We start from the raw sequence: 13,420 nt of genomic DNA on the forward strand, positions 1-13,420 counted from the left end.
TTTGTTCTACGTGGAAGAGGGTTTGGAGCAAGAGGAATTAATCAATAATGCTCTGGTTGGCATGTATGTCAAATGTGGAAGTTTAAACAAAGCGCATAAAGTCTTCAAGGGCTTGCTAGAAAGAAATTAAGTGTCATGGAGTGCTTTAATGTCAGGATATATTCAAAATGGAGGTTCAGGTTGAATGGTTTCTATAATGAGGTGGAATTGGTGAACTGCTTCCTGAGAACGAGCAAGCTTCTTGCAATCTCATGAGAGTTAAGGGACTGATAGACTTGATCTCCCATGGATTTGTACTGTGACATGAGAAGATCGAGTTCTTGGGTTTTCGCGTGTGAGCTTTCTAAATGATTATCAAGTAATGATCAGAGATTGGGCACATAAGAGGGGAATCGCAATCATGAGCCTTGCCTTCCGAGCCAAGGTGATGATACTGGCAGACATCAAACGTGTTGCCTTCAAAGTCCCCTAATTGCTTTCCCAGAGACTATTTCTAGGATGGCCACACCATTGCTCGCAGTAGAAGCACCTCATTATCAGTTAAGTTTCTGCACCGATGCCTGTCTTGATGAAACTCAAAAGCTCAAAGGGCTCAATCTTGTTATCAGACAGGAGCTGCCTTTGCATTTTTCTGAATTACAGTTTTTACAGGAATCAAGAGGTCAGGACTCAGTACTCCATCAGTAGTTTGTCTGTGCCAAACCAATAATTCATGATGCACTGATCCACAGACATGTCGCCTCTGATACAGACAATGTTGTAGACCTTTTTGTGCAGCACTTGAAATGGAGGAGATCATTTGGTTTTGTCAAAGAAGCAGAGATCAACACAGAACTTGATAGAAAGCAGATTTTTATGCAAGGCCATGATAAACACGGGTGCCCAATAGTCGTACTTTTGACTGCGAGGCATGCTGCATATGAAAGAGACCTGAAAGAGATAAAACGGCTCTTTGTTTACTATTTTGAAAAAGGCAGCTAGCAGCAGCATTGGTGGTTCACATACAAATCCCATTGATTAACGTTGAACATCTCTAGATGATATTCCCAATACCTGCTTTCCTGGTGGAGAGAAAAGCCAAATTGGGGGGGGCTGCTTTATTGGTCTGAAGGAAAAAGAAGAGCCGCTGGAAAGGGAGGGGAAATGTCGTTGTTTTGGAAGGGAAGTTTTTTCTGGGGACGAGAGTGCGCGTTTGAGAGGAAGGCGTGATACAGACACACAGATTTTTTTTCTGCTTCCTGGTTCGTGAGGAGTTCTGCTTTTGTGAATTTGGCTCAGCGAGGCTCCACTCGAGGACATCACACTTTCTAGGAGGATCGTGGTTGGATCATAGCTCTCGTAGATTAGACAAAGATTGAATATGGCGCTGCAACCAGTCCAATTAAAATTGATGGGCTCGACCTGCTTTTAGGGACATGACAGGATGAACAGTGGAAGATACTTCTGAAGGAGGAGGCTCGACATTGAAAGGAGGATACAGCAAACCAGTTCTCAACGACGACATACCTTACATGTGCTTCATTTTTCCTACTAACTGGAGCGCTGTTTAACGCAGTCTACCTGAGTCGATTACCTGACTTGTTCTTTGAGGAAAAGCCCAAGTGAGCAAAGAAGAATTTTTCCCAATCCTGCTTCTGGTGTGAATCCTAGACACCTCACATATTTCCGTTTCAGTGGCCTTAATGTATCGGAAGAAGAGGATCGACTTGCTAGAGCTATGACTACATGAATCCAGGCAGGAGGGCAATTACAGAAGAGCACTACTATGTTTATAGAAGGGACTATACTAAGGCTGCAATGGATTGAAGAAGTCTGAGATGATTGACTGTGTTTTGAAGGAGAGAATCGTTAAGTTTTGTTAATTTTTATCATCCTCCTACTTGTGTCGTTAGAGTGCTCATCGTCAAAGGTCGAGGCACACAGTTGTCATTCTGTTGATTGCTTGATGAGAGAGCAGAATAACATTTAGGACAGATCTTTGCAGTGTTGTTGGAGGCTTCTTATCTCAACGGGTTCAGGGAAAAACCATATAGGAATGTGTTGGCTGCTGGACATCGTGGAACAGGGGCAAGTACCTCAAAGCATGAATATAACTAAAAATTGTGAATATGTTTCAATTGTTCTGGATAGCCAGGGTTGCAGACTCTCAGATGCTGCATTATGTTCTGTAAACTGAGTGTTTATGTAGCTGGTAAAAGTGACAGTTATGAGCTTGATTTGCTCAATCAGTTATCTTTTCCTTGCTGATGCCCTGGTTTAGGCTTAAATGCCTTTGAATCAGTTCAAAGCAACATCGACACGGTAAAGAAAATGCATGTTGTGCAAGTTTGATCTTATCACAGTTCTATTTGGAGGAGAGTAATGTATCTTGGAAGGCCTATGACAGAGCTTTGACTATGCAAGAGTTGTGTACATCTGTGCAAAATTGCACCAGACCTGGTTGGCTGTTACAAAGTTTTATCTATATAATAAGAGCTGAATGTATCTACAAAAACTGTACCTGAATACAAAGATGCCTTCATAATCCTAATCCAACCCCTTAAATCTTACTTCAAATTTCCTTGTTCCTTTGGAAAAGACAGGCTGTTTATATGACATGTGTATTCGTCAAGTTGTTTATTGGAGATACTCCCATTCAGATGTAGCTGAATGTATGACACATATTACCTAAAATTGAACTTTCAAATTGAATCTGATCTCGCTTGATTGATCTTCTATCCTGAAATTAGTCAAGGTCCTCTATGGTCGTGACTTTGCTTTTGAAAACCCTTCGACAACATATAGTTAATGATTCTTAGTCTCAATGTTAACAATAGCATGCCAAAAAACCCCACTTTAGTAGTTCAATATGTTTGACACTTTAGAAACAAAGAATAAGCTGCCAATTGTTCCTCTCCTTCTATAAAACTCGGCCTCCTCACTTTGAAATGACCCCACTTTGAACAAGAAAATCAAACCATGGGAGTGGATTGTAGTATTCTCTAATATGAATGGACATAGACCCCACCTATATCCAAATTGTTTTCTAGCTCTTCACTTGCCCATTTTGGTCTATTCTAGAGAGGCTTGTTGATCTCACTTGTTGATGCATGCTATGATCTACATTTTGACCATGAAGTATAGGCTTCAAGAGAGGTTAGATGTTTGTGCATCCTATGATACCTTGTATGAAACCAATATGTGAAGTAACTTATCATATACCTCATTATCAATTTTATGAAACACTTACTAGTAAGTCAGCATCAAAATTTAAAACCATCAAAACATAATCTATAAGTATAATTTTCCTATGATAGGTCCAGTACATCAAATGCCATCAAAATCTCATTTAGGCCTCCTATATATAGTAAATGATCATAGTCTCAATGTTAACACTAGCATGTAGAAAACAATACTCTTAATTCCATATCTATGACACTACAAAAACTAAAACTGAGGTGGCTAGTGTGCTTCTCCTTCTATAGAGTTTACTCTCCACACTTCAAATAGACCCCACTTGGAAACAAGACACCAAACCTTGGGAGTGCATTCAAGTGTTCTCTAGACTAAATGGACATAGACCCCACCTATGCAGAAATTGTCTTCTAGCTCACACTTGCCCAGTTTGGTCTATTCTAGAGAGACTTGTGGATCTCATGTGGTGATGCGTTCTATAATCAATGTTATGACCATGAACTATTAATTTCTAGTAGAGAGGTTAGATATTTGTGCATCATATGATGACTTATATGTCATCAATATGTAAAATAACTAATCATATGCTTCATTTATAAATTGTATGAAATACTTGTTAGTAAGTCCACTTGAAAATTTACGCCATCAAAACATAATCTATAAGTGCACTTTGCCTATGATAGGTGTCGTATATAGCTAAAGATATGTCTTAATGCTAACACTAGCACAAACAGAACAATACACTTAGTTCAGTGTCTATGACACTACAGAAACTAAGATTGACATGTTAAGTGTGTCTCTCCTTCTATGGAACTCACTCTCCTCACTTCGAATGGGTTCCACTTGAAAATAAGGCAATTGAACCTTGGGAGTACATTGAAGTACACTCTAGAGTCAATGGACATAGACTCCACCTATGTCCAAATTGTCAACTAGATCTTCACATGGCCATTTTGGTCTATTCTAGAGACGCTTGTGGACGCAAATTTTGCCCATGAACTATTGAGATCTAGAGAGGCTTGATGTTTGTGCATCATTTGATACATTATGTGTCACGAATATGTAAAATAACTTATAAAATTCTTTATTATAAATTTATGAAACACTTATTAGTAAGTCCACTTCAAAATTTAAACCATAAAAAACATAATCTATAAGTATACTTTGCGTATGATAGGTATGGTATACCAAATGCTATCGAAATCTCATGTAGACCTCTTACATGTGGTTAGTGATACTTAGGCTAAATGTTAACAACTGCACACAAAAAACCACACTCATTGTTTAATACCTATGACATTGTAGAAACTGAGAATGAGGTGGGAAGTGTTTCTCTCCTTGTTTAGAGTTCACCCTCCTTACTTTGAATAGACCCCTCTTGGAAATAAGACAATGAATCTTGGGAGTGGGCTGAAGTATTCAAGAGTGCAAGGACATAGACCCCACCTATGTCCAAATTGTCTTCTAGCTCTTCCATTGGCCAGTTTTTGGTCTATTCTAGAGAGCCTTAGTGATCTCATGTGTTTATGCATGCCGTTACGATCCACATTGTGACGATGTAACATGTAACGCATAATGCATGCATGCATTAATCTAATTATTAAGTATTATGTATGTATGCGTTATACATGATTTATTAATAATTAATTAACATGTTCATAGTTATTTATCAATATCTAATCAATTGTGTATGGTATATTATATAAATATTAAATATAATGAATGTATTGATTTTAGATTAAGTATAATTTAGTGTTTTTACACTTGATTATATATAATAATTAAGATTAAATATGCAATATAAAGACTAACTCTACATTTACATATTGATTATATAGATTAAGTATAATTTACTTAATAAAAATCAATAGTTAATGATAAATATGTAATCTGTGTGTGTGTGTGTGCACGCGCGCGCGCGCGTGCGAGCATGCGTGCGTGCATGCATGCGTGTGTCCTCTCTCTCCCTCTCATCATTTTTATTTTCTCTCCTTTCTTTCTTTTCCTATTATTTCTCATCTTTCTTCACCTCATATATGTACATGTGTATACATATATATATATATATATATATATATATATATATATATATATATATATATATATATATATATATATGTATGTGTGTGTGTGTGTGTGTGTGTGTGTGTGTATGCACATGTTTTTATGCATTGCATGCATATGTACATGTATATATTTGTGTTTGGATGTATATGTTTGCATATGACATGCATGTATATTTGTAAGTGCATGTTTTATAAGTGTGCATCCATTCTCTTTCCTCTGCTCTCTATCCGTTTTTTCTCTCAATCATATATACTTACATGTATATGAGCATTTCTACACATGTGTATACATCTATGTAGGTGTTTGCACATGTATGTGTATGCATCCATGTGTATGTGTTTATATATTATTCATGTCTTTTTATAGTCTATATGCATTTATGCGTGGTTTTAGAGTATGCATACATTGCATGAACATATTTAACCATTAGAATTATTATCCCATTCCGTAATGCTCACTAAAAATAGAAATGTAATTCTTTCATTATAGTGTATGTACATTTGTGGATGTTTTTAGACTATGTACACATGGCATGCACATTTTCAACCATTAAAATATCATTTCATTTCATATGTCTAATAAAAAATAAATTCATCTCGGTCGAGAGAGAGAGAGAGAGAGAGAGAGAGAGAGAGAGAGAGAGAGAGAGAGAGCCACATATAATTTTTCAAAGACTTACCTTTCCCCTTTCCATGACCATATCCTATATTCAATTAAGAGAGAGAGAGAGAGAGAGAGAGAGAGAGAGAGAGAGAGAGAGAGAGAGAGAGAGAGAGAGAGAGAGAGAGAGAGAGAGAGAGAGAGAGAGAGAGAGAGAGAGAGAGAGTGTGTGTGTGTGTGTGTGTGTGTGTGTGTGATCAATTGGGTGGGGGAGATGATAAAAAATAAATATAACCCCTACTCACCCTTGAAGGAAAATCCATCTTTATTTCCTGAATACCAAAATCCTTATCCTTGTGCCACATAGACTTGGAAACCTTCTAGTTGGTGTTAGGGATCCCCAAGGTAAAGTTCTTTGTTTTATGTAGAATGAACACTTCTTAGTAATTCCACTTCTAAATTTAAACCGTCAAAAGGTTTGTTGATCTCACATGTTGGTGTGTGCTACGATCCAAATTAAGACCATGAACTATTCACTTCTAGAGAAGCTACATGTTTATGCATCATATGATACCTTGTATGTCACCAATATGTAAATAACTTATAAAGTACTTTGTTTTCATTTGTAAGAAACACTTCTTAATAAGTCCACTTCCAAATTTAAACTATCAAAACATAATCTATATGCACACTATGCCTATGATAGGTGTGGTATATAAGATGCTATCGAAATCTCATATAGACCTCTTTTATATTGTTAACGATGCTTAGGTTCAATTTTAAGAATAGCATGCAAAAACCCATACTCTTAGTTCAATATCTATGATACTACAAAAACTAATCATGAGGTGGCAAGTGCACCCCTCCTTTTATACAAGTCATAGCCCTCACTTCATGTGCAGTACTAATTGCATCACTTTAAGGTTCTTGAATTAGTTTCCTTAACCATCTATACCTCAGTACCTACAAGAAATGGAGTGGCCTAGTCTTTAGTTTCCAAGTTCGGCTATGATACTATGTACAAAAAAAATGGTGGGAGGTAGTCATCTCCATCTTGATGGAGGCCTAGCTCTTATTAAAGCATGTTGAACATCTGTGGGATGTATAACTTCCAATTGAGTACCAATGGGGGATTTAGGCCTCAATGAAGCTTAGCAACTTTTTGAGTGATATCCATAAGAGAGGTATACTTCTTAAGAGTCATAAACTGAGAGTAGTATGCTTCAAGGCAACTTTAATTGGTGAAGTTTGAAAAACTCATTCGTCTTCTAGGTATGATAGGAAGATAGAAGATAACATGCAATGCAGCACATAAACTTATTAGATAATAGGCCTCCATCAAGATGGGGATGATATCCTCCCACCATCTCATTTTCAAGCATAGTATCATAGTTGAACTTGAAACCTGATGTCATAGATATTGAGCTAAGAGTATGGTTTTCTTTCTCTTTTCTTTGTGCTATTATTAACATTGAGACTAAGACTCATTAACTATATATAAGATGTCTATATGATATTTTGATAGCATTTGATATAGTAGACCTATCATAGGCAATGTGTACTTATAGATTATGTTTTGATAGTTTAAATTTTAAAGTGGACTTACTAAGAAGTGTTTCATACAATTTATAACCAAGTATATGATAAGGAACTTTACATATTGGTGGCATATAAGGTACCATGTGATGCACAAACATATGGCTTCTCTAGATGTCAATAGTTCATGGTCACAATTTGGATTGTATCATGCATCAACATGTGAGATCAACAAGCCTCTTTAGCATTGGCCAAAGTGGCCAAGCAAAGAGCTAGCAAACAACTTGGATCTAGGTGGGTTCTATGTCCATTCACTCTAGAGAATGCTTCAATGCACTCCCAATGTTTGATTGCCTTGTTTCCAAGTGGGATCCATTCGAAGTGAGTATGGTGAGATATATAGAAGGAGAGGACACTTGCCACCTTATTATTAGTTTCTATAGTGTCTTAGATATTGAACTAAGAGTGTGGTATTTTGTGTTGTATTGTTATCATTGAGCCTAAGCATCATTAACTATATATAAGAGGTCTATATAAGATTTTGATATAGCATTTGATATACCAAACCTATCATAGGCAAAGTGTACTTCAAGATTATGTTTCGATCATTTAAATTGTGAAGTGGACTTACTAAGAAGTATTTCATACATTTTATAACAAACTATATGAGTGTTATTTCACATATTGGTGACATATAAGGTACCATATGATGCACAAACATCTCTCCTCTCTAAGAATTCAATAGTTTATTGTCACAATCTAGATCCTAGCATGCATCAACACGTGAGATTAACAAGTCTCTCTAGAATAGACCAAAATGGCCAAGAAAAGGGCTAAAAGACAATTTGGACATAGGTGGGGTCTCCATCCATTCACTTTAGAGAATAATTCAATGCACTCCCAAGGTTTGATTGTCTTGTTTCCAAGTGGGGTCCATTCAAAGTAACAAGGGTGAGCTCTATAGAAGGAAAGGCACACTTGCCACCTCATTCTTAGTTTCTTTAGTGTCAAAGATATTGAACTAAGAGTGTGGTTTTTTGCTTGCTATTGTTAACATTAAGCCTAAGCATCATTAACTATATAAGAGAGGTCTATATGAGATTTCAATAGCATTTGATATACGAGATCTATCATAGAAAAAGTGTACTTATAGACTATGTTTTGATGGTTTAAATTTTTTAGTGGACTTACTAAGAAGTATCTCATAGAATTTTTAACAAATTATATACTAAGTTATTTCAAATATTGGGGACATGTAGGGTATCATATGATGCACAAGCATCTAGCCTCTCTAGAATAGACAAAAATGGCCAAGCATAGAGCTAGCAAATAGTTTGAACATAGGTGGGGTCTATGTCCATTCACTATAGAGAATGCTTCAACTCACTATCAAGGTTCAATTGTCCTGTTTCCAAGTTGGTTCCTTTCAAAGTGACAAGGGTGAGATCTATAGAAGGATGGGAACACTTGCCACTTCATTCTTAGTTTCTATAGTGTCATAGATATTGAACTAAGAATGTGGTTTTTTGCATGCTATTGTAAACTTTGAGGCTAAGAATCATTAACAATATATAAGAGTTCTATAAACTTTGAGGCTAAGAATCATTAACAATATATAAGAGTTCTATATGAGATTTCAATAGCATTTGATATAGAAGACCTATCATAGGCAAAGTACTTGACTTGAAGCTTCATTTCTTGAGCCTTAATCTTAGAGCTTTTTCAAGCCTATTGTTAACTCACTACTCTCATAAACTTTACCTTACTATACATGTTCCAAACTTGAATAGGCGTATCCATGACAACTTCAACTATTAATACTCTCTTAAGACCAAAGGTTCATAATTCTTTTGGAAGCATATTCATTGAGTCTTCAATTCTTTTCTTTTAGATTGACATGTCAAGAGTTTTGAGGGACTTAGTGGTTTATGCTATTGAGCTTTGAGTCTTCTGAGACTAGGATCTTCTTCACTTGGATGTTGTATGGTTGATATGCCATGGTCCATATACATGTACTTGGGCTGATTTGGGCTTTGCACTCCCTGAGCATACACCTCTTTGTGTCAGGTCTTGCCAGTGTTGTGTACACTTTGCCCTATTACACACAGGGGGTATGCCGACTTACTGATGGCACACTTGTTTGACATGCTTGGGTATTTTCTCAATGTTCATATGATTGTCATATGCTGATTTATGCCCCCTTGATGCTGGTTATGCTTTGATAGGGCGTGGTTGACTTGATGCATTGATTTTGCCTACAGTTTGCTCCCATTGTACCTGGCTGTAATTTATTATAGTAAGTAGTTATGTATGGATTGATGTGGAATTTTCATGCTAAATCATCCCGATTTTATGAACTTTTGATGGTACTTGGTGGGCAGCATCATTAGCTATCAGTTCGTGGTCATTTTGCCTTGGTTTTGGTGGTATTTTGGTTGTTTACAGCAGAAAACAACAAGCAGTTTTGAACTATCTACATTGTTTTGGATTTCATTATGGGTTCTTCTTCCATTGATAGTGCTATCTTCAACATCAATAAGCTTGATGGTACGAAGTATTCCTATTGGAAGAGCCAAGTTTGGCAGGTATTGGTGCAAAAATCGCAAATAAATCCACTAACGATACATGGCGAACAGATTGAAACTATGACTGATGAGACGAATGGGATGAGCTTAATGAGTTATGCAAGTCCACCCTCATCTTGTCTCTCACTAAACAGGTGCATTACAATGTGGTTGAGGAAGCACAGAGTGCTTGGAAACTTTGGGATAAAATTAAGAACCTCTATGATAAGAAAAGTCCAACAAGTCAGATGTATTGGCTAAAGCAGCGAATGGACATGCGCATGAAGGAGAATATGACAATGTCTGCTCATTTGAGCTAGTTCCATGCTATTCTCAAGAACTTGACTTCATAAGGTATTACCTTTAATGATGAGATTACTCTATTGTTTTTGCTTGGGACTCTAAGTGAGTCATGGGATGTATTCCGCACTGCCTTATGTGCTCCTGCTACTATTTTGAACTTGCCTGATGTAGAGAGTGCTCTTATGCCAAAGAGATCAACCATAAGAACTTGGATGCCTCTCGTGTGCCGCATGCTTTGACTGTTAGAGGCAGAGATGGTAATGGCAAGAATGACCGTGGGAGTGGCTGTGGTAGAGACTCGCAGAAGTCGAGGTCTAAGTCACATGGTAAGTCGCGCAGCAAATCTCGTGGGAGAAATGCTAATGTGACATGTCATTTTATTGCAGCGAAAAGGGTCATATATGCCCACAGTGTCATGAGTTACACAATGAGAAGCGCAAAGAGAAGGGGAAAGACAAAGTATGGGAGCAGTCCTCTGATCGCAGCATTATGCCTGCAAAATCCAGTGTGAAAATCGAGGAGATAAATGTCATGCAGACTGATGACTCTGATGAGGAGTACATACTTGCAGCTAGTTCTTGTGATGCTATGTCATTGACCGATGTTCACTTTATGTATGCGCAGTGCTGGCTTTTAGATTCTGGTCCTTCATTTCATGTTACACCATGCCATGAGTGGTTCCTGTCCTACCGCGCTGTCTCTAGTTTAGGTCACTTGGGTGATGACAAGTCACTTGCTATTGTTGGAATTGGGGATGTACGGCTGCAATTCTCTACTGGCAGTACTTTTCTATTACAGGATGTACATCATGTACCTGCGCTTACACGCAGTCTTATGTCTGCAGAGTAGCTTGATGATGTAGGGTTTCATGTTTCATTTGAGGATTCTACTTGGAAGATCACCCGTGAGTGGCAGACTTGTGCTTACTAGAGGTGCCAAAGTTGGCAGCCTCTATCCTCTTGTAGTTGATGGGTCCTCTGTTGACCATGTTTTGTCAGTGGGTTCCATCCCACATGTATCTCTTTGGCATGCCCATTTGGGCCATATGTCCTTGAAGGGAATGAAAATTCTTTCTGGTTTGCAGTACTTACTACCCCTTGACTACGCATGTTTTGATTCATGTGAGCATTGTCTTTATGGCAGATAGACTAGGAATGCATGTAAGAAGTCTGCTAAGATACACATGAGTGAGCCCCTGGCATTGGTACATTCAGATGTCTGTGGGTCCATGCCTTGTCAGTCTATGGGTGGTGCAAAGTATTTTGTGATGTTCAATGATGATTGTTCGTGTAAAGTCTCGGCTTACCCCATTAAGCTTAAGTCCAAAGTCTTGGCTGTGTTTCAGAGATGGCTTGCATTGGTTGAGAACCAAACTCTCATCAATGTCATCATCATCGTTATCTTCTTCTTCTTCTTCTCTTCTTCTTCTCTCATTTAGGGTAAACCTTCTCACCTAAGGTTTTCCATCGCAATGGATCCATCGTTTTAAGGTTAGCATCCTAGATTTTGTCAAAGGTTGAGAGGAGACAACTGACAACTTACAAGTGCATTTGAAATTACGACTTTAAAACCCCACCCCAAAATGGTTTGGCTGAGCGGATGAATAGAACCATCCAGGAGCATGTACACAGTATGCTTAGCCATGCAGGCTTACCACAAAGCTTTTGGGCTGAGGCAATCAATATAGCTGTGCATGTCATAAATAGATCACCTTCTAGTGGTTTGGATTTCCAGGTTGCAAAGGAGGTATGGACTGGGAAACCTCTGTCTTATGTGCATCTAGGTGTCTTTGGATGTGAGGCATTCTGCCATGTGCCCAAAGACAAGCATACTAAGTTGAATCCTAAGATTGTAAAATGCATTTTCCTTGGCTATGGGGATGCAGGCAAGATGGATCACCACCTCTGGGATCCGCAAGTGCGAAAAGTCATCTGCAGCCATGATGTAGCCTTCCATGAAGACAAGATGCATAGCCAGCCTAAGAAGGTGATAGAGATACATAGGGTTATATTCCAAGAGGAGCCCCATGCTCCAGTACAACCTACACAACTAGATGGTTAGCTTGCCACAGTAGTTGGTATACATGGCCAAGGTGTTGGACAGGCAATAGCAGAGCCTGTTGCCATGAGATGGTCTACTAGAGATAAACGTCCACCTGATAGATTTGATCCCTCGATGCATTATGTCTTGGTTACAGATGCAGGAGAGCCTCTTACCTATGATGAGGCTATGCGCAAGGGTGACAGTCACTCCTGGGAGAGGGCTATGCAGTCTAAGATAGACTCCTTGCACAAGAATATGACTTGGGATTTGGTTGCCTTGCCTCAGGACAAGAAGACTTTTCCATGCAAATGGGTGTACAAGATAAAAATTACCCCTGGAAGCCCCAAGCAAGCTTGTAAGGCAAGACTTTCCGTTAAGGGTTTTAAACACGAGCATGGAGTTGACTCTGATGAAGTCTTTTCTCATCTAGTCAAGTTGACCACCCTATGCTTGGTTTTGGCCTTAGTCCCGCAGCTTGACTTGGACGTGTATCAGATGGATGTCAAGACTGCATTCTTGCATGGGGATTTGCATGATGAGATATACATGGAGCAGCCTAAGGGCTTTGTAGAACCTGGCAAGGAGCACCCCTAGTGTGCAAATTGAAGAAAAGTCTTTATGGCTTGAAGTAGGCACCTAGGGAGTGCTATCACAAGTTTGATGCCTTTATGCAGTCACAGGGTTACAGTGCTATGGATCCATTTCTTTATACCAAGAAAGCCCGTGATGGCTCCTTGCTTATTTTGGTAATTTATGTGGATGATATGCTAATAGTAAGGAAATATCATGATGAGCTAGATGCTCTTAAATCTCAGTTGAAGAATAGCTTTGAGATGAAGGATTTGGGACATGCCTCTCACATTCTTGGTATTGAAATGAAAGGCATCAGGGACTACTCTACCTCTCACAGAGGGAGTAGAGTAGTCCCTGATGTAGGAGGTAAAGCCTATTGGCTGTCCATTACCTTCTTATGTGAAGGTTTCACTAGCCGATTGTCCATAGATGGATGAGCAGAGGGCCGAGATGGTCAAGATCCCTTATGCATCAGCCGTGGGCAATTTGATGTATGCCATGATAGCAATTTCTGCATGCAGGATGTAAAGCCTATCAGTTGTCCATTACCTTCTTATGTG

General features: G+C 38.5%; 1 protein-coding gene across 1 annotated transcript; it reads left to right on the forward strand.

Annotated features, from left to right (window-relative positions):
• Window positions 1–498: 498 nt before the first annotated feature.
• Window positions 499–981, forward strand: LOC148010118 (uncharacterized). The gene is made up of 2 exons (XM_087672879.1): window positions 499–661; window positions 752–981. Exons 1-2 carry the CDS (start codon window positions 499–501, stop codon window positions 979–981), a joined length of 393 nt encoding a protein of 130 aa, XP_087529005.1.
• Window positions 982–13,420: the final 12,439 nt, after the last annotated feature.

The sequence above is a fragment of the Lygodium microphyllum genome, chromosome 30, assembly GCF_053477565.2.
Source record: "Lygodium microphyllum isolate KBCC chromosome 30, Lygodium_microphyllum_v1.1.10, whole genome shotgun sequence".
Taxonomy (NCBI): Eukaryota; Viridiplantae; Streptophyta; class Polypodiopsida; order Schizaeales; family Lygodiaceae; genus Lygodium; species Lygodium microphyllum.

Excerpts from the sequence above, each read along its gene's own strand:
- LOC148010118 (XM_087672879.1), top strand. The coding sequence starts at position 499 with ATGGCCACACCATTGCTCGCAGTAGAAGCACCTCATTATCAGTTAAGT. Across the intron at positions 662-751 it reads GTTTTTACAGGAATCAAGAG|ACAATGTTGTAGACCTTTTT; the intron begins GTCAGGACTCAG and ends CCTCTGATACAG.